This window comes from Calidris pugnax, unplaced genomic scaffold (assembly GCF_001431845.1).
Source record: "Calidris pugnax isolate Ruff unplaced genomic scaffold, ASM143184v1 scaffold72, whole genome shotgun sequence".
Classification (NCBI taxonomy): domain Eukaryota; kingdom Metazoa; phylum Chordata; class Aves; order Charadriiformes; family Scolopacidae; genus Calidris; species Calidris pugnax.
Genome location: NW_015090808.1, coordinates 168606 through 195356, shown reverse-complemented (window position 1 = coordinate 195356; position 26751 = coordinate 168606). Strand labels below are relative to the sequence as shown.

General features: G+C 42.6%; 1 protein-coding gene across 1 annotated transcript in view; it reads right to left on the bottom strand.

Annotated features, from left to right (window-relative positions):
- MOB1B (MOB kinase activator 1B) overlaps positions 1-26622 on the bottom strand; it is a 39802-nt gene extending 13180 nt beyond the window's left edge. The window contains exons 1-2 of the mRNA XM_014938332.1: positions 26540-26622; positions 4900-5070 (exon numbers count right to left, since the gene is read on the bottom strand). Coding sequence (XP_014793818.1) covers positions 4900-5070; positions 26540-26607 — 239 coding nt within the window. The 5' untranslated portion in view covers positions 26608-26622. The remainder of the gene's footprint in view (positions 1-4899; positions 5071-26539) is intronic.
- Positions 26623-26751: the final 129 nt, after the last annotated feature.

Genomic DNA, 26751 nt, shown 5'->3' with positions numbered 1-26751 from the left:
AGAAAGGAGTAGAAAAGTCATGCAATGAGCACAGGATTAACGTTAAATACTTTTCCCGCTTCCGTATTTTCATGTTGAAAAAGGCTATTTAAGAAAAACTGGGATGCAAAAGTAGTAAGTACTTTGACCTGTTGTTTTAAACAATTGAAGGATTCTCCACTACCCTGCCTTCTCAGCTGCTCACTCCTAAGCCAGCTGGACAATTGGGAATGCTCAGATCCCCTTCCCTCTCGCAAACTTGATCATGGGCAAGATGAGACCAAAACTATTTCCTTCCCCAGAATGTGGACAGTCACATATTCAGGCCAGCAGCCCAGTCAGAAAAAACCTTTGCTCTGAACAGTCAAGCAGCTTGTCACGCTAATTAAAGATACTATTTATTTAACAGAAAAAAAAACATGTTCTTTTTCAACACCCACCTTCACAAGACATGAAATGTCATCGCACCTGCACAAGTGTAATAAGGAGGCAGGGACAGCAGGGTCAGACCCCTCTCTTTGCAAAGGAGGTACAATGGGTTAAGTAGTTACTGTTAATTCCTCAAAACCAAGTTTCTGTCATTTAGAAAAGTGTACTTTCTGCAGGCCTAATTGAGTCCAGAATATTATGTTAGCTACCAACACAAAAAAAAGTTTTTCAGTATCTGGTATTGTTTAGGAATTTAAAGTGTTTGGTTTGGTTTTTTTTTAAACACAGTTGTCCAAAAATAAACTATCAGCTCAAGACTGATAAAATTCCACATTTTCCACAAACTTTCTACATTCTTTTTGCCTGGCTTCACAGCATACAGACCTTTCAGTCCGCCAGTTAGGCGAGGATTAAGGATGACAACTTATACAACTCTCATATAAATCATTTCCTTACCTATAATTTCGTCAGAAAAACATGGACTGACTTAGAAAAAAAGCTTAGACATTTGAATTTTAAATGATGGCAGTGAGCCTGGATGGCACACAAACCCCTAACATGTCAGAAACATGACGTGTGAAGTTAAATATTTGCAGAAAAGTGTCAAATAAGCCAATATTTGCAAATGTTTTAGTGTATAAGCTGAGAAAAGATTTCTGTCGGAAAAGGAAAATTGAGCTCTGAATTCCAATGAAAGGAAGTGGAAAGATGAGAAACCCAGACAGTAGAATTTTCATTACAAATATTACCCAACTTCTCATTTCTTTATATACAAGACTTTGCCCATTTTTCACCAACTCTTTACAGGGCCAAACAGAAAATTTTATTAGTAGGTTGTAAGGGTTCTCCACGGCTCACTAACTTTTTAAACTGCATGTTTTGAAGATGCAAAGGTTATAGGTTATCTTTGGGGCAGGTATGCTGTCACACAGAAGCATTTTAAGAAACTTAACTCTGCATCTCAGAAAATTAATGAAGATCACTCCTTTCTACAATCCTTAACACCAACAGCTCGAGCAAAAAACACAACAAAAATCTTTATTTCCAAAACACATCATGACAGGTGAAGGAGAACGTGACACTTGCCAAGCATATGACAAAACTGCCCAACAGTTCATTTAGTCTCTGTTTAGACCTGAACAAGAGCAATGGAAGAAGAAAATATACAGAGTTCCCCAAATTCTCTTGGGCAGGTAACAACATCTCTGCAGGTGCATCTTTGGGTGTTGAACAGATCCCACAGGTCTGGCTGGTTAGAGATTTACACGGTCCAACACTAATGCAGTCAGCTACTAAATGCAGCTAAAAGCCAGAGATAGGAAGAGGAAACGTCTGGCTCCCACATATTCTGTTAGAGGACACTTCCAACATGCGCCCAGTCATTTGCATTTCACCCTAAGCAAGGATACCAGATTCAAATCTTAAAATAATGGCCTGCCAGTGGGAGTGAGGAGTTTTTGTGGCTCATGGAGTTCCCTTCACCTCCCACCCCTCCAGCCACCTGCATTTGTCCCCAGGCCAGGCTCAAACCAACGATGCAGAAAAAGCAACTGGAAAAAAAAAACCAACACAAGAAAAAGCTAAATCTTTTAAGTGACTGCTTAAGAGACCCCAATTTTTCTCTTCAGAAACACATCCACTTTATAGCACTTTTTAACTTGTTCCTAAGAGTTTGGTCTCGCTCCATCAGAACTAGATGATGAAAGAAACCAACTCTTAATACTTCCACGAAGAGGAAACCAAAGGTTTCCACAGCTTTACCACCACTCCAAAGCTCAGCTCATTCTTTTATTATAAATGAGAAAGAAGAGATTCCTTCCCCACACACACTAACATAGAAACCCCAACTCCTAAAGTCTATGTCCTCCTTCCACCATGCTTCCCCACACACACTAACATAGAAACCCCATAGAAACTCTTAGAGTCTACGTCCTCCTTCCACCACATCTCAAAACCTAACGTACATCACCTTCTCTTTCACAATAATGTCATTTTTATACAATAATGAAGACTGAAAAACTTAGCTGCTGTCACTGCTCTGGTGCAGTTGCTTGAGGCAAGATCTACAAGCTCCATATAAAGACTATTCTGGGTGAGTGGAACTCCCCGAGTGGGATGGGGAAAGCCCTCTCCAGAGGGAGCACTTACCAAGAGGATTCCACCCCACTTACAGCTTCTGCAGAAAATCTTTGGGAAGAGAAGGTGGTGCAGAAATATATGAAGAAGTAAATGGAAAAATGCTGTGAAATAACTAAACCAAGAAGCCGTTTGGATTTTAGCAAAACTAAGCCAAGAAAAGGGATGAGGGTTTGAAAATAAGGAAAGCACGGTGAAGGAACTCCCTAAATAAAATAGTCTAGTTTGAGAAAACTCTGGGTAGGAATTCACACCGTATCTACTCCAGACCATGAGCTTGCCCCAGAATAAACCAAGTTATTGCAGGTCTGTTGAATACCCAGCAGAGATCTTCTACGGTCAAGGAAGCAGAGAATGCACAACACACTGGAAAAATCATTAGTCCCTGCTTCCCCCGCCCAGAAACAGGGAGGTTTCTTCCCTTAAGCTGCAACTACAGGATACACAACGATTTGGTCTCACCAACTATTCTAAATAAGCCCTTCCACGTTTGCCTTCACTGCCTTTCTGATCCCCACTTCCCAAATTCAGCGCAGCCGTCCTAAGAGCACAGTGAACGGGCTCCCAGGAAAGGCAGGCAGGCATCCAAAAGGAAACACAATTAGGATAAATGCAGGCTGCCAGTCGCGTGCTATGGAAATATCTGCAATTTTGGCAATAAATTATCAGAATTCCATGCATTTATGCAGCTCACCATATGTGAAAGCAGTTAACTTGTGTGCACGGTCATACACTCCTTGAGAGAAACAAAAGTTCAGGGACTCAGCAACCTAATACAGCTTCTCTAAGCCAAAAATCCTTATAGACACATTTGCTCTTGGCAAGTCGAGCTGTAAATGTTGCTGCAAACGTTATGTCAACTACCTTATTGGCTCAGAAGCTCTCCAATTATTTAACCAAAAATCATCCTCATTTATTGATGCCTTCGCACCATCAGTTAACTACCCCTTCAAATTACCTTATGAAGTAATCCTGCTTCCTCTCTTAAGCCCTGAGCACAGCAGCATCTTATTCTTGCTGTCCGACATTAAGATTCCCAACACTGAGCTAAAAGCATCTTAAAAAATAGTAATAATATTTTTTTCCTTTATATCAGTCTGTTACACCTGACAGATTTATAAAGTCGTCTTTCTCCAGGTTTATTTTCTCAGCTCCTTGGGCATTCGGTGAAAAAAGTAACTTTAAAGACTTCTGTCTGGTGGCCAACAACACACACAATAATAGCTGTCTTGATGGAGTATGACATTTTATTTTCAGCTACGTTCCATAACAGAATTAGCTCTGTGAGCCAGATCTCCTGAGATTTCAAAATGCTGGGAGCCAGTCAGCAGCACCTGCCTTTCCCTGTGAAGAGTCTCTGAAGCCTCCATCAAGTTTGGAAACATCACATTAACACAGAAGTGAAAACCACATTTGTACCAACTTGTGCGCGAAGCCCCTCTTCCTCTCTCTGGGATCCACTGAAAAAAGTCTGGTTCTCTCCTCTTTCAACCCTCCCTTGAGATACTTGTAGGCATTGATAAGGTCTCCCCTCAGCCTTCTCTTCTCCAGACTAAAGAGTCCCAGCTCTCTCAGTCTCTCCTCATGATAGGACGTGGGGTAAGCCATTCTTTAACAGGAGAAGGCAAGCAGCAAATTCATGCAGCAGGGAGGGGAAGGAGGAGGAAACATGGTCAAGCAATCAGAAAACACTAATTTGGGCATCATTGTTTGGCCTGACCAAGCACCAAAGGAGAGAGAGAGGACAAATGGCTTTAGAGGAAGTTAAAATAATGACATCAGAGACTTACCGCAGCAAAGGCTCTCAACTTGGTAGAAACAAAAGGAAGGAACTAACTTTAGGAAAATTGCAAAGATCTGTGTCTTTGTTACAGGCAAAAGGAAATTCAGGCCATACATGACCTCAGACTTAACATCTTGTAGACCTGGCCCTCACACCTAACTAAATTAAGGTTTTAAGCTTCGCACGCAGAGGCTCGACTATGCCATTGGGTAACAGCCCTAGCTAAAAAGAGCTAGATTAAATGGATTAAGACAGCACTGAGAGGCTACTTTCTAAAAACAGCAGTGACATTTCTACCGCAGAACTTGTTTGTGATCAAGTCCTCAGACTAAGAATTATTTTGTTAACAGGAACACATTTTTGGCCCAAGGGAGATTTAAGGAGGTTTTTTTTTGTCTGGGTGAGTCGCTCTGCATCCGTCAGCTCTCGATGACACGACATTCACCTCTCCCAACGGCAGCAGGACACAAAAGCCAACCCCACGAGAAAAGGAGCAGGCAGTTGTCCTCCCACAAGTGTCACCCCACATTTAACACCCCCCCCTTATGAAAAAGAAACACACATTATCTGACTTACTGTTAACTGCAACCCATTCATTTAAGTCTTCACCCTCTGGAAGCATAACAGCCATCCGGAGATTACCGCTGCCAAGCGTGGCTTCAGCATGTTTTAGCAGCTCGTACTGGTGAGAGCCCTCTGGAATATTCTTCTTTGGTTTGAAGGTTTTGGAAGAGCGACTACCACTGCAAATGGGAGAGGAAATGGTTAGAGAACTCGTGGAAAGGGGAGGGAAAAAGAAAGGAGTAGAAAAGTCATGCAATGAGCACAGGATTAACGTTAAATACTTTTCCCGCTTCCGTATTTTCATGTTGAAAAAGGCTATTTAAGAAAAACTGGGATGCAAAAGTAGTAAGTACTTTGACCTGCTGTTTTAAATAATTAAAGGATTCTCCACTACCCTGCCTTCTCAGCTGCTCACTCTTAAGCCAGCTGGACAATTGGGAATGCTCAGATCCCCTTCCCTCTCGCAAACTTGATCATGGGCAAGATGAGACCAAAACTATTTCCTTCCCCAGAATGTGGACAGTCACATATTCAGGCCAGCAGCCCAGTCAGAAAAAACCTTTGCTCTGAACAGTCAAGCAGCTTGTCACGCTAATTAAAGATACTATTTATTTAACAGAAAAAAAAACATGTTCTTTTTCAACACCCACCTTCACAAGACATGAAATGTCATCGCACCTGCACAAGTGTAATAAGGAGGCAGGGACAGCAGGGTCAGACCCCTCTCTTTGCAAAGGAGGTACAATGGGTTAAGTAGTTACTGTTAATTCCTCAAAACCAAGTTTCTGTCATTTAGAAAAGTGTACTTTCTGCAGGCCTAATTGAGTCCAGAATATTATGTTAGCTACCAACACAAAAAAAAGTTTTTCAGTATCTGGTATTGTTTAGGAATTTAAAGTGTTTGGTTTGGTTTTTTTTTAAACACAGTTGTCCAAAAATAAACTATCAGCTCAAGACTGATAAAATTCCACATTTTCCACAAACTTTCTACATTCTTTTTGCCTGGCTTCACAGCATACAGACCTTTCAGTCCGCCAGTTAGGCGAGGATTAAGGATGACAACTTATACAACTCTCATATAAATCATTTCCTTACCTATAATTTCGTCAGAAAAACATGGACTGACTTAGAAAAAAAGCTTAGACATTTGAATTTTAAATGATGGCAGTGAGCCTGGATGGCACACAAACCCCTAACATGTCAGAAACATGACGTGTGAAGTTAAATATTTGCAGAAAAGTGTCAAATAAGCCAATATTTGCAAATGTTTTAGTGTATAAGCTGAGAAAAGATTTCTGTCGGAAAAGGAAAATTGAGCTCTGAATTCCAATGAAAGGAAGTGGAAAGATGAGAAACCCAGACAGTAGAATTTTCATTACAAATATTACCCAACTTCTCATTTCTTTATATACAAGACTTTGCCCATTTTTCACCAACTCTTTACAGGGCCAAACAGAAAATTTTATTAGTAGGTTGTAAGGGTTCTCACCCTCACTAACTTTTTAAACTGCATGTTTTGAAGATGCAAAGGTTATAGGTTATCTTTGGGGCAGGTATGCTGTCACACAGAAGCATTTTAAGAAACTTAACTCTGCATCTCAGAAAATTAATGAAGATCACTCCTTTCTACAATCCTTAACACCAACAGCTCGAGCAAAAAACACAACAAAAATCTTTATTTCCAAAACACATCATGACAGGTGAAGGAGAACGTGACACTTGCCAAGCATATGACAAAACTGCCCAACAGTTCATTTAGTCTCTGTTTAGACCTGAACAAGAGCAATGGAAGAAGAAAATATACAGAGTTCCCCAAATTCTCTTGGGCAGGTAACAACATCTCTGCAGGTGCATCTTTGGGTGTTGAACAGATCCCACAGGTCTGGCTGGTTAGAGATTTACACGGTCCAACACTAATGCAGTCAGCTACTAAATGCATCTAAAAGCCAGAGATAGGAAGAGGAAACGTCTGGCTCCCACATATTCTGTTAGAGGACACTTCCAACATGCGCCCAGTCATTTGCATTTCACCCTAAGCAAGGATACCAGATTCAAATCTTAAAATAATGGCCTGCCAGTGGGAGTGAGGAGTTTTTGTGGCTCATGGAGTTCCCTTCACCTCCCACCCCTCCAGCCACCTGCATTTGTCCCCAGGCCAGGCTCAAACCAACGATGCAGAAAAAGCAACTGGAAAAAAAAAACCAACACAAGAAAAAGCTAAATCTTTTAAGTGACTGCTTAAGAGACCCCAATTTTTCTCTTCAGAAACACATCCACTTTATAGCACTTTTTAACTTGTTCCTAAGAGTTTGGTCTCGCTCCATCAGAACTAGATGATGAAAGAAACCAACTCTTAATACTTCCACGAAGAGGAAACCAAAGGTTTCCACAGCTTTACCACCACTCCAAAGCTCAGCTCATTCTTTTATTATAAATGAGAAAGAAGAGATTCCTTCCCCACACACACTAACATAGAAACCCCATAGAAACTCTTAGAGTCTACGTCCTCCTTCCACCACATCTCAAAACCTAACGTACATCACCTTCTCTTTCACAATAATGTCATTTTTATACAATAATGAAGACTGAAAAACTTAGCTGCTGTCACTGCTCTGGTGCAGTTGCTTGAGGCAAGTTCTACAAGCTCCATATAAAGACTATCCTGTGTGTGTGGAACTCCCCAAGTGGGATGGGGAAAGCTCTCTCCAGAGGGAGCACTTACCAAGAGGATTCCACCCCACTTACAGCTTCTGCAGAAAATCTTTGGGAGGAGAAGGTGGTACAGAAATGTATGAAGAAGTAAATGGAAAAATGCTGTAAAATAACTAAACCAAGAAGCCGTTTGGATTTTAGCAAAACTAAGCCAAGAAAAGGGATGAGGGTTTGAAAATAAGGAAAGCACGGTGAAGGAACTCCCTAAATAAAATAGTCTAGTTTGAGAAAACTCTGGGTAGGAATTCACACCGTATCTACTCCAGACCATGAGCTTGCCCCAGAATAAGCCAAATTATTGCAGGTCTGCTGAATACCCGGAGATCTCCTATTACTCCAGACCATGAGCTTGCCCCAGAATAAACCAAGTTATTGCAGGTCTGTTGAATACCCAGCAGAGATCTTCTACGGTCAAGGAAGCAGAGAATGCACAACACACTGGAAAAATCATTAGTCCCTGCTTCCCCCGCCCAGAAACAGGGAGGTTTCTTCCCTTAAGCTGCAACTACAGGATACACAACGATTTGGTCTCACCAACTATTCTAAATAAGCCCTTCCACGTTTGCCTTCACTGCCTTTCTGATCCCCACTTCCCAAATTCAGCGCAGCCGTCCTAAGAGCACAGTGAACGGGCTCCCAGGAAAGGCAGGCAGGCATCCAAAAGGAAACACAATTAGGATAAATGCAGGCTGCCAGTCGCGTGCTATGGAAATATCTGCAATTTTGGCAATAAATTATCAGAATTCCATGCATTTATGCAGCTCACCATATGTGAAAGCAGTTAACTTGTGTGCACGGTCATACACTCCTTGAGAGAAACAAAAGTTCAGGGACTCAGCAACCTAATACAGCTTCTCTAAGCCAAAAATCCTTATAGACACATTTGCTCTTGGCAAGTCGAGCTGTAAATGTTGCTGCAAACGTTATGTCAACTACCTTATTGGCTCAGAAGCTCTCCAATTATTTAACCAAAAATCATCCTCATTTATTGATGCCTTCGCACCATCAGTTAACTACCCCTTCAAATTACCTTATGAAGTAATCCTGCTTCCTCTCTTAAGCCCTGAGCACAGCAGCATCTTATTCTTGCTGTCCGACATTAAGATTCCCAACACTGAGCTAAAAGCATCTTAAAAAATAGTAATAATATTTTTTTCCTTTATATCAGTCTGTTACACCTGACAGATTTATAAAGTCGTCTTTCTCCAGGTTTATTTTCTCAGCTCCTTGGGCATTCGGTGAAAAAAGTAACTTTAAAGACTTCTGTCTGGTGGCCAACAACACACACAATAATAGCTGTCTTGATGGAGTATGACATTTTATTTTCAGCTACGTTCCATAACAGAATTAGCTCTGTGAGCCAGATCTCCTGAGATTTCAAAATGCTGGGAGCCAGTCAGCAGCACCTGCCTTTCCCTGTGAAGAGTCTCTGAAGCCTCCATCAAGTTTGGAAACATCACATTAACACAGAAGTGAAAGGGGACAGAGAAACCCCCAGAAAGGCCACACCGAAGATCCCATATTGCTCGGATGTAAAAAAGGTCACAGAATGGGGAACACGTTGCATCATCCCCACTATTTGTCACAACCAATTCTGAGTCTGCCAAGAATTGCCTTCTCCGAAGAAATCCTGCAATTCCAAGGACGTTTTGCTCCCTTCACTCCCACATCCAACGTTTCTAGCAAATTATGCCCTTCTATTTTTGTAGGTAAAGTACAGCGCCAGCGGTGCCAGATGCAGTTCCACCTAGTGCTAAATCAGGAAACGTATTTCAAGCCTCCCTGAGCCAGAAGAGCCTGGAAGCCTGGCCAGGAAGCCACCACCTCCCAACTACTCAAAGTTCATCCCACCATCACAAGCCCACACGCCACTTGGCTTCACAAAGACGTCACCACTCACTTGTACGTACAAAATTTCTTCCAAAGCTGTCATTTTATCTAATCACCTGCTGACAAGAAGGGGTTTTAACGATGCTGTTCCATCTGAGGTTGGCAAGATGATGTTTCCAGAAGAAAGGGAAATTTTCAGGCGTCCTGCTTATACAGAATCACAGAATCTTCTAGGTTGGAAGGGACCTTAAAGATCATCTTGTTGACCACTGTCTCAACAGCCCGCTTTGGCTTCAAACACAGCACGGGCACATCTTCTACAACCAAAGCAGCTCGATATCCAGCCCAAACTCTTGATATGCTTCTCGTTAACTCTATGAAAGGAGCCACTTAAACCTTCGCACTCTGAAGAAAAGCGCTTTGGCTGGCCTGGCTTAGACTCCTCACACCCAGCTATTTGCACACTGGAGCTTTTTATCTATTTCTACAAAGTCCGCTGCACATCCAGGAAAACTTGAATTAAACCAGAAAAGCTTAGGTTCCTTATGCACAAAACTTCAGACTTCACAGCTTGTTCTTACCAAAAAACTACCCTCAAGGTCTTCCTGCCTGTTGTGTCTAACACAGCTCAAACTGAGGAGCAAAAACCCTCACCCTGGACGTAGCGTGCTCCACATCAACCACATGGATGGAGACGGAACCCAAACCCTGTCTCCAACCAGGCTGCCAACCCACCTGCTTTGCTGCAACACCACAACCTGAACCACAGAAACACTGACAGTGCTCCAAAGTTTTCCTCAAACTCCTCTCGAGTGAGAACAAACTTCAGACTTCACAGCTTGTTCTTACCACAAAACTACCCTCAAGCTCTTCCTGACCGTTGTGTCGGACACAGCTCAAACTGAGGAGCAAAAACCCTCACCCTGGACGTAGCGTGCTCCACATCAACCACATGGATGGAGACGGAACCCAAACCCTGTCTCCAACCAGGCTGCCAACCCACCTGCTTTGCTGCAACACCACAACCTGAACCACAGAAACACTGACAGTGCTCCACAGTCTTCCTCAAACTCCTCTCAAGTGAGAAAGACCACACCAAGCTATGCCTTATTCCACTAATAATTCATTACACCGTCTTAAACTAATGCAGTACTTAAAAAATACATGATTACTATGCCATTGGCAAAATGGAAGAAGAAGAGGAGAAGCCACCCTGGAGAAGATGTGAGAATCTGAAAACCTTTTTTTGTTTCTTGCACACCTACTTGCACATCACACACCAAACTGACATGTTAAAAAAATTAAGATTTTATTTCAAAATTTCACGAGCATTCAACTTCCATGGAAAGTACAGAGGGCACTGCTCCTCCAATCTGTTTCAGGCTGCAGTTACCACAAATCATTTCATACAAGGCTCATCACTGGACTGTTGTATCAAACACTGGAAAGTATGGAAACTTGCCCTGAGGGAAAATAAATAGAAAATGCTGCACCATTTTCAGGATACACCTATATTCTTCTGACTGGTGTATACCGCTGAGGTTGTGGGATATCATCTTTTTTTCTTTCCTTGGGGAAGGTGTGAGTAAATAACCCAGTGTCTCCCAACATGGTCCAACTGAAATAAACCTTTCAAAATATTTGGGAGCACTCAAGAGATTCTGAAAAAGCCAAACTCAAGACAGCCCAGAGAACATTTACCTGGGGCATGGAAACCATTCCTATTTCAACTCCTGCTTTTTTCATCTTCAAAGGCCTTTGCAAGCATTAATTAATCCTCACAAAATAGCTTTGAAGTAGGCATCATTAGCGTCTTGTTAGACACAGGGAAACTGAGGCAGCAGCTCATTGCCAAAGGCCAACAAGTAAATTTATCAGAGAAGTCCCCAGGTTTTAGTTCAGTACCTCCTTGTCTCCTTTCTCCTGCGGGACCTCTTTTTAACTCTGATACACAGAAACACTGTTAGGGGAAAACCAAATTCCAGAAAAGCAAACATTTCAAGACTTCAAACAATAACATGAGGCTTCAAATGATAACACCCTGCTAAAAATAGACACATCAAACTATGATCATGTTAGTTTCCAATAGCCAACACACCAACGCAGAAATTAAAATAAAAGCTTAGGCTTCGTTTTGGAAATCAAATCAATAGTTGCAGCATTTAAATGCATTTTCCCCATGATAATCACAGCATCCGAAGGACAGCGGGTAAAATTAAGTTGTACATGTTCAAAATCTGCACTCACAAGATTTAACTCGAGCGTTTCTATTTATAAAACTGAGTAGTCACAACATTTCTGTTCTGAACAGAGATGTGTGCGAGCCAGGCATTACTTTCCTCGGTTCCTACGATACCAAAAAGTCAATTATTTTCCAGTCAAATTCCCACTCATTAAAATAAGCCTGTCTCAGTCGGTTCACTTTCATTTGGAGGTAACAAATCTGAATAGGTTTGAAATCAAGACATGGACATTATCAGTCCAGCCACCTCGAATCAAGAAGACTGCAGTGCTCCAGGACAGCTTCACTTTCATTTGGAGGTAACAAATCTGAACAGCTTTGAAATCAAGACATGGTATTATCAGTCCAGCTACCTCGAATCCAGAAGACTGCAGTGCTCCAGGACAGTCCAATACTGTCCCAATAATTAAGAGGTATTTGAAGGTTATTCAACATAGTCTGAGAATTAAAAGCCAGCAAGTGTCTGGGTAAGTAGAGACTCTAAGCACACAAGCTGATAGCTCTCACCTTGAAAAGTGTTCCTCTGTGTAAATTCTTCAGATACAGTCACTGTCTTAATCTGAACGCTAATAAAAACAACACGCTTTTAAAGAGCACTCCCATCTAACAAAAATAACTGTCACAAACATGAAGCTGTAAAAAGCATAATTCTCTTCACATGGAGGGAAACACAGACTCTGCCAAAATCACTAAGCAGTTCGTCTGGGAAAGAGTTGAGAGCTGCCAACTCCTTACACAATCTAGGTAAGGCAGTGGTTAGAAATTCCAGGCCCAGGGTTTTTGTTTTGCTTTGTTTCTTTGTTTTGCTTTGTTTTTTTTTTAAAGGAAGAATCAGTTGCACTGACTTGAAAAATTTCAATAGACACACGGTCATTTCTGTAGAAACAGAATACACGTTGTTTATTGTTTATACGCTCTATTGTAAGAACCAGTAACTGAAAATACTTAGCTCAATGGCACACAGCTGAAGTTTTCCAGAGAAGCTAGTATGAGAGATCAGAATAACCTCCATTGTCCCATACACCTAAAGTCACCGAAATAAGAAATATCAGCTAAAAAGAGTGAAACTAAGGGTGCCTGAGGAATTATTCTTCCCAAAGCTAACACTGCACTTGGAAACCAAGAGGCCTCTGCTTTGTAAGGAATGTCTTTGTGTGATTAACTCACCTCTCGCCTGCCCAAGCCACAGCCAGTTGCCAAGGCTACAGAAGCCCGGTGCCCCACTTTAGAACCCAAAGGATTTGGGATTTTTGGGAGCCAAAGGACTTCCTTCCAGATTTCATTGCTCCTCCCGCAGCAGTGTCCTCAGGAAAGCTGTGGGGAGCATCTTCAGGAATAAGTACTCCATTCTGCTAAAGTAATAATTAGGCTTCCAGATGTTTCTGCACAAACCCAGCAGTTCCTGCCCACAGCAGCTGCTGCCCCACAGAGCCCTCCAGTGACTTTTTTTTCCCCCAAAGAAGTCCCAGGTCCTTGAGTTTAGCAGCTTAACAAGAAATTCAGATTTTAAAATAAATAAATAAACCCCAAGGTAACAGATACAAAACACAACTTGCCAAAAAAGGCAGGGGGTTCTCTCAGAAGAGAAAGGAAGGAAACAGCTTAGTTTCAAACATCTTTTTTTTTTTTTTTAAAGTATTGAACATCACACTTTAAAAAAAAACCCCACCAGTAAACAAATCTAAAAGTTTCCTGATCTTAACAAAAAAAAGAAGTATCACAGACAGGAGGAATTCCAAACAATGTTTCAGCACATGGATTTGACAACAACGATAATACAACACAGGTTATGCCTAAAAAAAGAGCTTCTTCAAGATGTCTGTGGAAATGGAATAAACACACACCCAGACAAACTCCCAGATCTCATTTTTTTCTTTTGAAAAACTGTTATCCATCTTGTGAAACACTGTTATCCATCCTTCTGCATCCCACCCTCCTTCTTTGCTACACTATGGAGAAAATTCAATTTTCAAGGCTTTTCAACCTGAACATGCTTCTTAAGGGATACAGTGCCCATTATCATTATAACTGATTTGAAATAGTGCCTCCTCCTACCAAAGTACTGACAGTGAAATAGGTATTTTTATGAGATTTTTAATTCTCTACCCATTAAGGTGAGGACTACAACCTTCTCAGAAAAAATAGATGGTTTCGTGGTCAGAAGTTTCACACAGGATGGTATGAAAGGAGGCAGATGAGAAAGTCATCACCTCCTCAACAGCTCTTAAAAAAAATACAGGTCCCATCCTACACGAGACTCTACATGTTAAAAGAGCAGAAGTTTATCAGATGATTCACATCCAGTAAGGAGAAAGTTATTTAAGGTAGCCTTAAGGAATGGTTTTGCTTTTGCTTGTCCCAACCATCACCTCCCAGCGCTGAAAGCTGTCATAACATGTACATGTCCACATTCTTAAAATACATATTATTTTTTTTTCTCTTATCCATACACATTTTAGAGTCAGCGAAATCAAGCAGATGCAGGATCCGTCCAGCAGAAGTCAGATGCTCTTACGTGAAGAGGACACACAGCTGAAGACAGACTTTTGCTGGCTGAGCTGGGACTAGGGGAGACTGGCCCTTGGAAACTGGCCGTTAACTCTTCCTCCTCGCTTGCCCTGCAGCGGCAACTTGGTGCCAAATCCACAAGGCTGTGTTAGGTGGCCACAAATCCTTTCCCCGCGTCTCTCCACCTCTGTTTTTCCGTCTGCAAGCTCAGAATGTGCCTGTAAACAAGGGGGAGGTGTTACGCTCCTACACTCGTGTCTGCTACAACCCCACCCATGGAGGTGGCAATGGTGTTCCTGCTCTTCACCCAGTTGGAAGCAATCCTTCTCCCCAGCAATCACCAGTCCTAACGCGAGGAACAAGGAAGCGGCCACAACACCATCCCATAACCAGGAAATCATCATCACTTTGCTATGCTCACGCTCAAAATAAATTCCCTTGTTTCTCTTACAACATGTTCATTTAATACACTTTCATCTCCTGGAAAATCCTCAAAACAAACAAAGCAAGTCACAGTTGCCCTCGCTGGATACTACCAGAGCTCCAAAACACAATTAAACTAATCCCCAGAGCAGCCAACAGTCACGGGAAGTGACTCAACTCCTCAAGCCTTGTCCTCTGTAGGACTAACGGCAGCACTGGGCAACGCAAGGAGGGACAGCCCAGAGGCACAAAAAGGACTATAGGAGAGTATTCACCAGAGAAAAACTTAGATTAAAAAAAAGGAAGAAGTACAGATTCAGCCAAGCGTGCCCTGCAGACTCGCAGAGACAAGCAGGCAGGCAGCAGAGGAACTGGGACACGTCCGTGGTACAAAATCCACAGCCTCCCAAAAGGCTCATCCTGCAGGTTTCATCAGTGTCACTGCGCCGCTGCTCCCAGGTCTCTCCACAGACTTTTTCCAAGAGCTGTAAGGCCACCAAACAGCACTTGAACCAAGTTTTCACCCCAGTTTGCAAGAAGGAGGCTTTTAGCAGAGACCCAAGTTCTCCTCCATTTGAAATCCCGTTACAAGAAAGGAATCAAGACTGTCCAGAAAGTTTTGCTGCACAGTCCCAGGCACCCACCAACCCAACACCATCTCCACTCACAACATTTCTGTCTTAGTACAAAGTTTGATTTTTAAGAAAGCTGAGGACTGGTTTTGGCTTTTTTGCTGGATTCTTTCAACCAGATCCAGGTTCCTTGACTATTTTAATACTAACATTTACTGTGTACATATACACACACACACATATATCATGGAACTGTAAGGCATCATCAAAACCAGATTTATTTCTGCAGATTCTAATATCCTAATATTCACGTACTACATCTTTAAAAGAGCAGGCTACTTGCAGCTTTACACATGAAGTATTCCTTCCTCTCCAATTGCTTTGTTTTTTCCAACTGACCACTGGGATGGAGTTCAGTATCTTCACCATTTCAGTCACTAATTAAGCTCTCTGCAAACTAAATAGCACTATTTTCTCACTTAATGTTCCCCTCTTTTCCCAGGAAACCCTTGTTTCTGTCAATTAGCATTAGCTCACTTAAAAGGCAGGTCACAGCGTGGATTCAAACACAAGTTAGAATGTCACCCAGTTACGCTTCAAGGTTTAGCCTCCACGAAGGTTAAAACCTCAGTTTACTGCCTGAATATAATAATAAATCATTCAGCAGACACAAGAACTACACTTTTGTAAAACCTACCCTTTCCCATCCATAAAACTTGGCACTGGAAAGCCATCTGAACATTTATTCCTGCTGTACATGAGCACACAGCATTTTCCTTTGAAGAAAGAGGACTCAATCAAGCTGTAAATAGGGGACGACTGAGAGGAGCAGAAAGGCTGGTGAAAAGGATGCTGTATGTCCCCTGCAGCAAGGAGGGCTGCAGGAGAGCTCACACCACAGAGAAAGCCACTCTGCCTGCTGGCAACCCAATTCAGAAACTAATTCAAATGCCCGTGACAGAAGATAACCTATTATTTGTTAAAAAAAATTATATCTCTATGCTCCATGCTCATCAAAACCTGCAGAAAGTCTCAAACCTGGCACCCCAAACCACCTCAGCCACTCTCCCTCTGATTTCTTGTAAGCATCATGAAGACACAGACCCAAGAAGAAGAACATTTGCGTATTTTTGAGAAATTCTCAAAACCCGTCACTCAAGATTTTTCCCAGAAAATGCCACGTTCTAAAGGAAAACAGTTTCAGAGAGGGAAAACGCTTGGTAAGGCGTGTGGGAGTGGGGATGACACAGCACACGTTGTGCAGACGCAAGGAAAGATGAAAAGCAGTGTCAGACAACTCCAACGTCACGCAGAACCTAAGGGAAATTAACAATTTGGGTTTTTTCCTTTTTAAGGGAGAAGCAATAACGTTTAAGTCCTGGCCAGGCAGTCAAAGTGCATGCCAACAAGAGAGGGAAACAAATCTACCACAGAATATGAGCACCCACACAAATCAAAATTAGGAAGCACCATTATGGATGCAACTAAGCAAATTATAAAAGAAATATAAGGAAAAATAGAAAGGTACTGATCTGGGTTCTTTCTTTCAATAACAGAGCTGACTGTGTTTAAAAAAAGACACTGGAAATGTTAATTAAGAAGGTTTACTAAAAGCATTTAAGTAGGCAGGAAGGAGTTCAAGATTTTCAATGAGTAAATGAAAATAGCATTAAGTGGCTGGAGAGCTGCAGCTCACCTGGGGCAGCCCCATAGAGCTTTGTCTGCCCTGTGGGGCAGGAGGAAAAGGGGGGGTGTGTGCATCAAAGAAATAAAGCAGGCAATAAACAGTATTTGCTTACCCATGAGTTCTTTACTGTAACACTTTTTCTATTCAATAGACAGGGACAGAAGTGTCTCATATAAAAGGTATACACTACTTTCCATAGCAAAGTCCTCCTGCTACAGAGTTTTCCTTACATTCAGCTCCATTCTCTTTACATCTTTACATTACTAATGCTCTTTGCATCCTAAACTGTACCTGCTGGTAACAGTCACACCCCTTAAATACACTTAAGTGGGAAGCAGAGCTTTACAGAAAGCGATCTACAAGGCACTGAGGATGATAAATTGCAGCAATAAAAGCTTGGCTCTAGAATCAAATTAGATCCTCACTCATACACCAAATATAGTGCTTGGAGAACATGCCTCAGAACATGGATGGTTTCCCAAAATGCTGATCAGTGCTTTTGAAAAAACCAATGCTTTATGAATGACTAAAGCAAATCTGGTCACACAACCTAAGAAATGACAGCAGGGCATTTAAAAGAAACAAAAAGCCTAGCTAAAGGGTTTAAGACAGTCTTCAATCCTTTTAAACACAATAAAAAGAACAATCTGTTCATGAGTTGAGGAAAAAGGCAAAGTTAAAGAAGGAGAAACTTAACTAAATTTTAATGGAGGATTAGTCACTTCAGCACTTTTTATAAAAAGCTGGTGTTTCTTGTAGCCCCGTGCAAAACAGGCTGATGATAGGAACACGACAGATGAGAAATACTTGGCAACTTCCCCACAGAAACCCTCAGAGCACATCCAGAGGATTACGCTTACACCTTGATTAATAGGCAAAACGGGGTCTGAATTCAGGAAATAACAGACCAATCATTAGAGGCAAGAAATACACAGGCAACAACAGGAAGAAGAAATGGACAGGAGGCAGTAATGAATAATCTCACTGCTTTCCAAAAATACACCACATTATCTCATCACCAAGTATTTCTTACACATTCCCCCATATTTAATACGATCTTGTATGTGCTGTGTATAACCATCTTCAGTAAAGTCTGTTTAGACCTTGAGAAGTTTCATATCAGGAAAATCCACCCATCTGAGGCATCCCAGGGGGAACAACAGCTCCTACACACACAGGGGAACATTTCTTTTGAAATTATTTAAGCATGTGCATTTGACAGCTGTGTCTGTGGTCTAACTGTGCTACAATGAATTTAAGTATTTTTTCCTCTTTTTTTCCTCTTTTCCACTCACATTGCAGCAAGAAATTTTAAGAAGAGCCATCAACCACAGAAGTTAGTAACAGGACATTAGAGACACTTGACTTTTTGTAAAAGTTATACTTCAGCCTTAGAAAAAAACCAGTATTTTGTTGCCACAAAGTATGACAAGTAAAAGCCATAGTAATGCTATTTTGAGTCCTGAATCTAGAACGCTCAGCAAGTCCCTCAAACAATTACTCCATTCAAGCAAAACCAGGACTGTGCTACTGAAGTTGGTGAAAACACAATTAAAATACCAGCCAGCAAAACAAAACATGGGTTATGTTATTAAGGTCAAGATAGGAAACCCACCCAATCATTATTTGGATTGAAATTATTTCTGTATCAAAAATCAAATGTCTCAATTTTTAGCAAAAGAGGAATTTAGCAAAGCTCACTTAAGCTCATTTATTCTCTTTGTCATAAAGAAAGGAATCAGACTTGTGATAAAGACAACAAATCCAGGCATTATGAGTTCTTATCAGCAAGATGTTCCTCTTCACTAAGGAAGGGATTAAGACTTTGTACGTCAGGAGCGCTCAGATCTCTAGGACACGAGCAATTAACCCTGGAGGTAAGCTACCAAACTTAAAGATGAAGTGCAACGACAGACAAGAAAAAAGAAAAAACCAAACCCAAGTATGTGGCAAAGAAGCAAACTTCAAATAAAAACTCGACTGAAATATGGGTAGGATCACAGGAGGTATGTAAGAATAACAAAAGGAATGGATTTCTGCCAAGGAACAGCTGTGAACTGGAGAGGGAAGAGAGGAGGGTGAACAAGATAGAAGTGTCTTCACCAAAAACAAAAAACCAGAAGGGAAGTTGGGCCAAGAAGCTCAGGCCACAGTTGGCTTTCAAGATAAATGGGAAAAGACAGAACAAAGGAAGAAAGACCATTTACATTTGCAAGTTATATCAGAGCGGACGCACCTTTCTCCTGAACAGAAAAAATGCAAGAGAAGAGTGAATTAATTCACTTCCAAGTACTGCTTTTAAAAGTTTAAAAAATATATTTGCAAGGAAAAAAACTACTGTTACCGTCACGAATTCACAGTGGGGGACTGTCTTTTTATTAACACAGAATTACCATCTTATACACATAAATTTACTGTCTGCTGACTCAGGCTATGCATTTGAAATGGGAAGGAAAGACCTGAATTTAGCAGAACACATCTGAGATGCACAAGACATTTTATCACGCTGCACAAAACTAAGTGTCAGGCCCTGGAAGGCATACACCTACCAAGCTAATTAAGAAATAATTTCTAATTTTTTATCAAAGAACCATGGGTTCATGCCTCTCCAGACTTCCAATCCCCAGCTCTCATTCCCTTCCTCCAAATCCCTTCCCCAAAATATTGGCCCAGGCAGCAGCACCCTGGGAACGATTCTGAGAGCACCACGTGCAGACCAAGCACCACGCTGGCACTGGGAAATTATTGGCAAAATTATAAAATTAACTTTGTGGTTACTTATTTATCATCTGCTTTAAACTGATCCAGAAAAGCTGCACACGCCTGGTTTTAGATAACCTAGTCAGAATGTACTGTAACTCTGGAGGGAAATTTCTAGCACTCTGCTCCATTTTAAAATTCAGTGTATTTCCGTCCAGAACAGGAAAAGGCAACAGATGTCTTCTTCTGGAACACAGTCCCCAGAGAACTCAATGAAAAATAATTTTCTTGCCCTTAGTTGTCTCGTAGAGACTCCAAAAAGGACTTTTCCAGTTTTCAGCATCATTCAGCTATGTTGACCTTCCTGCAGCACAGCGTGGTCCATCACCTCTCCTCAGTACCATTCACAGAAGTGCTATCATAGCAGAAGGGAAGGAGAGGCCACGTTTAAAAAAGCAACACAGGGAGAGATGACATAGCAAAGCACTGGATCCTGAGAAGCCCACCTCATGGAATTCACAGGTTAGAAAAATTTTACAAAGTGTGTTAAAAGCAATTAAGTTCTATTCAGTTACAGCTGAAAACAGATTCTACAGCATTTCAGTGTATAACCCACAATATCCCTCTCTGTGCACGTCCAAAAAAAAAAATAAAGACGACAAAAAACCAAACAACAAGTTCATTGTAGCTCAACTCTAATCGGAAGTGGCTTAGTTTACAAATGCTAAAAGCATCGCAAAGCATATCCTGTGGTTTGGGTTGATTTGAGGGTCAAAGGCTTATTGATAGCTTTGGCAGCAATTTCTTTCTTACTCCTTACTACGGAAGACTTAAAGCGGCAGAATTAAATGCAGCTATTTACTTCTCTAAGGAAAACAAGCAGCTTCGTTCTGTCAGCCTTGGGCACTAAAAGATATTACCACACTCAAATCTCCTAAGCCACCCCTCGGTGGACAAATGCTGCTAGTATTTTATCCTTTTTCAAACAATAAAAAAAAAAAGACTATGTATCGCTCAGGACTCGTCCAGCAAGAAGATATAACTCTGACCCCTGGGCTGTCCTCGCCGTGGCCGTCTGTTTGCACAAAGAGCTCCTGAATCCAGGGACTGGACAGAAAATTATCAAATGCTTTTGGCACCTTCTCGAGATTAAAACCCAAGCCACTTTACACGTACACAAATCCCCTGAAAGCGATCCTTGTTCCACCACTATTCTCGGCTGACAAATGTAAATAGCTAATTGCATAGGTTGGCTGACACGGCAAACACAAAGAGAGAAGGACAAACAAGGGAAAACAATCGTGGCATAAAAGCAAACAATTAGGAAGCAATTAAGACCGGACATCACTGCGATGTAGTAAACACAACTTTCACACTGAACAATGCCTTTCTTCATAAGGCTGGGTTTTTTTCATCCCAAACTAATGCTTCTATACTGTGCAATTCCAAGCTCAGACATCCCAGAGCCTGAAGTGCTCTGCACAGCTCCTGGACTCCAGGGCAGAGTCCTTCCTTCTGAAATAAAAGCCAGGCAGCAGAGCAACTTCAGTTCCACAGCCCTCCACCTCCAGCCTCACCGATTCGCTGGCACACTCATGCAGTGCTGCCTACAATTTATTCCCATTTCACCATACACATACTTGATAAGCTACTTTTTGGAAGTGAACAGTAGCTTCCCAAAACAAGCAGACCTCTGGAGATCATCTCCTCCAACCCCCTGCCACAGCAGGGTCACCCACAGCAGGTCCCACAGGAACGGGTCCAGGTGGGTTTGGAATGTCTCCAGAGAAGGAGACTCCACCACCTCTCTGGGCAGCCTCTGCCAGGGCTCTGCCACCCTCACACCAAACAAGTTCCTCCTCATGATGAGGTGGAACTTCCCATGTTCCAGTTTGTGCCCGTTCCCTCTTGTCCTGTCCCTGGGCACCACTGAGAAAAGCCTGGCCCCATCCTCCTGACACCCACCCTTTGAGTATTTATAGGTGTTGATCAGATCCCCCCTCAGCCTTCTCTTCTCCAGACTCAAAAGACCCCAGTCCCTCAGCCTTTCCTCAGCAGAGAGATGCTCCAGGCCCCTCACCATCTTTGTAGCCTCTGCTGTCCCCTCTCCAGCAGTTCCCTGTCCTTCTGGAACTGGGGAGCCCAGCACTGGTCCCAGTGCTCCAGATGGGGCCTCCCCAGGGCAGAGCAGAGGGGCAGGATGACCTCCCTCCACCTGCTGCTCACCCTCTTCCTGATGCCCCCCAGGATGCCCTTGGCCTTCTTGGCCACCAGGGCCCATTGCTGGCTCCTGGACATCCTGTTGTCCACCAGGACTCCCAGGTCTTTCTCCCCAGAGCTGCTCTCCAGCAGGTCACCCCCAACCCGTACTGGTGTGGGGGGTTATTCCTCCCCAGGTGCAGCACCCTACACTTGCCCTTGTTGAACTTCATCAGGTTCCTCTCATGAAGAACAAAGCCTGTGATAGGGGATTGGCAAGAACTCAACTACCTAAACAGGTAGTAATCCACACACAAAGTCAACCAAAGTGGGGTTGGTGACACCCAACCCAACTTACTGGCAAGTATATAAGCTTATTTGATTGCCACTTTGTACGGGAAAAGGAAGAAGCCTCCTCCCTGTCTTTTGCCACCTCCAGACATTCCTGCTGCTTCCATTATTAAACACCATCCCTCATGTTGCTACACAATATCAAGTAACGAAATTAGCAAAACAACTAATCTCACCAAAAAGGAATTAAGTTTTCTGTTGGTTTAGCTTCTTCAACCAGCTCATTAGGAGGATGAGAACTGTCTCAGTGAGCTTAACCCTGTCAGCCAACTGCACCCGAACAAACTGGTGTGGGGTCTTCGGGGAAGATAAATGAGAAAGGAAGCAGAGTGAGAAGCACTTTAAAAGGCCTTTATCAAGAGAAATCCAAGGGGCAAATCTTTTGACAGCAGACATTTTAAAAATTAAACACTGAGTTGACACTACAAGTGATGTGCTTCAACACTAAACACAAATTCACAAATTTCAGGTAAAAGCATGTATTTCTACAGCCAATAATTCAATGAATCATAGAACCATGTAGGTTGGAAAAGACCCTTGAGATGATTGAGCCCAACCATTAACCTCACACTAACAATGAAAGTTGTAAGCAGCCAAAAAAGGAAGGAAAAAAGTTTTACTTTCTGTGAAGTTAATTATCAGAGATGACTCCGGATAAATCCTACCTCTAAGGAATCCTTTTGCTTTCCCCAAAACTCAAAATTACTGTTACCAAGACTTTAATAAATAAAGCTTTAAAAAGTTGGCAATAGCTTTGCAGTTCTCTCTCCAATTTACTCACAGGCAACTAAAGAGACTTTTCATTTCCAGTACTCTTCAAAAAGAAACTGAATGGACCACTAAAGGTACTGGTTAAACAACAGATTTTGGAGTAAAGTCATGCATTCGTGTATTGAGAGCCCCTACCCTGATCTCTGCTCCAGGAACACAGCCTGCACAGCACTATCACACGAATCAAACTAAAACTGAAGAAAGAGTACTTTAAAATACAGGAGAAAAACATCTGAGTGTTCGACAAGCATATATTCCCCATTTCTAAGTTTGTAAATGCCTACACGTTGATTTTCAACGACCAACATTCCAGTTGAAAAGTGCCTCACAGCCTTCTGTGGGAGTCCTCGATAAGGAGGAGATAAATACCACATCTCCAGCTTTTAACTACAGAAGGAGCACTCACGAAGCACTCAGTTGCTCTCCAGCTACAGTAAGGCAAAAAGCACTGCCCACTTTAGAAACAGCTTTAGCTTGGTAAGTAGCAGCAACTCAGCTTCTAGGAAAGCTGAGGAGGGGGATACAACAAGTAGCTGGGATGTTCTTCAAGAGCAGGAGCAGACTGGGAAATCAGGAAGATTGGATTTTTCCACTTGTTAACCTGGAAACAAACACACCAGCTATGATTTTGGTATTTCTCTGCAAGAGATATAAGGAGAAAAAAAAAAAAAGTCCCACTGCACCTTCCACACATACATATACACATAAACTATGATTTTAATTAAGAAATAAAAAAACCATTAACCCAGGTGCATCATGAGAAGCAGCTGCTGGGCTCCACTGTGCCGTATAATGAGACAGAGGAGGAAGAGCACACCTTTCCTGCAGTTTACAAGTTCACTTTGCATGGATTCATAAACATACACGTCCTGAACAGCAGCTCTTCATCCTCACCCTTACTTGCTGTTTCCATCAGCTCCTGGTCTTTCAAAGTCTCATCAATTACGACTGCTTAAATGAATCTCATTTTTAAAAAAACTACACCCTGGAATTTTCTGAGAGGGGTTTACTAACACATAGATGGCTCGCTCTTTTTTTTTAAGAAAAGACAATGTCACAACTTCAGTAATAAAACTGAATCTTTTCCTTTTAAAAATAAATGGTTTTCATCTAGCTTCTTTTTTACGTAAGTTTTGCCAGCGTAGGATAACACAAGCGTGTCACCATATGGCACGCCTACCAGAACTATCTTTAATTTTTTTTCCTTGGAGATGTAAGCTGAAGTACCTGCAACTATGCTGTAATTTCCTGTTAGAGAACTTATCAAGCTGAATTTTTTTGGAACTGAAGATACTTTCTCGCCCAATTCCCATTTTTAATTATTTTTTTTTTTAAAAAAAAAAAAGAGTCAGAATAACCTATTCAACTATTGGAGAGGTTTATAAAGTCTTTTCAGAAAGGAAGAAACACATCAGAAAGAGAAAATAGCGGCGCTGAAAATAACAATTGCTGTCAAAACCGAGTTGTATTAATTCAGTGACTTGTCTCACAAGACAGTCTTTTTATAATGTTACCCGTAGCAAGAGAAGACAATGGTTTCCCTTGATTTCCCTCCCCCCCCCCGTGTAGCTTTATATGTCACTGGCCCTAGCAACAGTGAAGAATAGCAATGGATTTGTCAGCGGACAAGGACCATGCCACGGGCCCGGGAGGGGGGCCCCAAGCACCCTGTGTTATCCCCGCACAATCGCCCTGTTATTTGACAACAAGCAAGTCTGCAGGCAGAGCAGGGCTTTCCATAGCACACTTGAGTGTCAAACTGACAAACTACAGCCAAGTTACCCACAATAAACCTGCCTGACAGGTTCCCTGCCATTTAGAGAACGTTTCTAGTCCGAGCGCACAAGGACAAGCTTCATCTGCCACAGCTTTGTGGTGAGCTCAAAACTGGGGGAGTCAGTTCACAAAAAGACAACAGTATCACTGATGCAGAGAAAACAGCACAAACAATCAACTTCTACCTCCATCCCAAGGAAACACGGTGAAAAAGGGGGTGAAAAAAAGCACTACGAAAAACTATGGTTTTTTCCCCCCTATGCAGGGGAGGCTGCAGCTCCAAATACAAGTTTTTACTACTAAATCTGCAAAAGTATGAAGATATACAACCACTATCTTTGAATAACTCTATGAAGTTAACATGAAATTCAAGCTTCACAGAAGGTGATGCTAACTTTCTGGATACTTGAAAAAAAACAACCTAACTACTTGCCAGTAAGAGAAAGTTTCCCTGGTCTCCCCTGAGGCCTACCAGGCATATTTTAAAATGACTTTTTAAAAATCCATTTCTAGACTGCAGATGAGCAAATTAGGTGCCATCTACAACACTCTGCCAATGACAGCTGAGACAGCTCTGCCAACACTTCTAGCTTTGCCATGCAATAACTTCAGTTTCCATTTCTGTATTTCATCCAGCAGGACCACTGGAAACAACGGAGGTGGGGGGTAAAGGTTTGCTTTCTGGGTTTCAGAAGGGTCTGGAAAAAGAAACAAGCATCTCATTATCGCCTGTGACAGAGGGTGGAGGGTCTCAGGCTTTTCCGTTAGCAGTTTGCCAAATGCCACAGAGCGGGAGGCTCTTTAATTTGCAAACCAGACTCCCAGGACACCGCCGGACTCAAAACCCTGTCCCCCCTTCTCCCTCGCAGCAGCTGAGAATGATGAAGGAGGGGGACAGCTGGGCTTCTCATTAGAAGAATCCACGGACAGACATCCATACCCACCTCCCATTCGCAGCTTCCACCCCGCAGCCCAGAGGTGTCTTTGAAAAAAAACCTCTCTGGGGGTAGGCAGGCCAGTTTGGTACAGCAGAGTTAAGAGATAAACACAACGGAGAGATTTAGAAGGAAGCCAGCCTCGGTGTTATTTGTCTCCATGAGAACACAACTTACTAGAACACTCCAGTTCCTGAGATAAAGTATCTTCTCTGAAAGCAGGCTACATATACATCTGCTGGTTATCAATATAAGCCTTTAGCAACTGTCAGATATTATGGCAACGGTCCCACTAACTGCTCGCACGTAACTCTGAACGTGCAAGAACACTCAGCGGGGCGAAGGCCTTAATGGAGCTGGGCTCTGCAAGGGAGCCTTTCTTCAGCTGCTTGGGTTTCCCTTCCTTCCCTAGAGCGCATCTTCACTTTAATTAATAGGTCACTCAACCGGTTTATGTTAATTGTCAGAAGTACCTCGTCTTTGTTCCCAAGGGGAGGGACCAAAGTTCATTCAGCTGTTGTCTACCCAGCAAAATTGCCAAACGTAAGGTTTTGCGCACACCTAAATTGCCACCGATTCCTAAGGGAGCTTTTTTACGCCGCAGTAAACAATTGCCTTCTCATTAGCGAGAAGGCAATCCACCCCTGGCTGGCTGTGTCTGTCCCAGATCCCCCCCCATCCGATAACCATGACCTGGGACCCTGGAATTCACTTTTACCCTGGAATTCACTTTTACAGGGCACTGCTCACCCAACCTGCCTCAGCCCCAGCCAGCTCTAACTTAGCAACCCCACACAACGCGACGGGCAGCACCTCCGGGGCGAGCAACTTGCTGTGAGTGGGGAAAAAATAATTAAAAAAACCCACATTATTAGAAAAGGGAGACATGGTTGGTTTTTTTTTCCCCCCTTCAGGCTGCTCTCGCCCTGCCACAGCACTCACCGGGAAGGTCCCGCCGACCCCCGACTTATGGGCTTGATTCGGCCCGTGTGGCTGCTTTTTAAACCCATCTCCCCGCTGCCGGAGCCGCCCGGGCGATAAGGAAGGGGGGGAAACCCGGCTGCCGGGGGGAACTGCCGCCCTCCAAACGCCCTCCGGCCCCCGGCGGCCCTTAACGGCTGCCGCGGCTGAGGCGGGGGGGGGGGGGGGGGGCG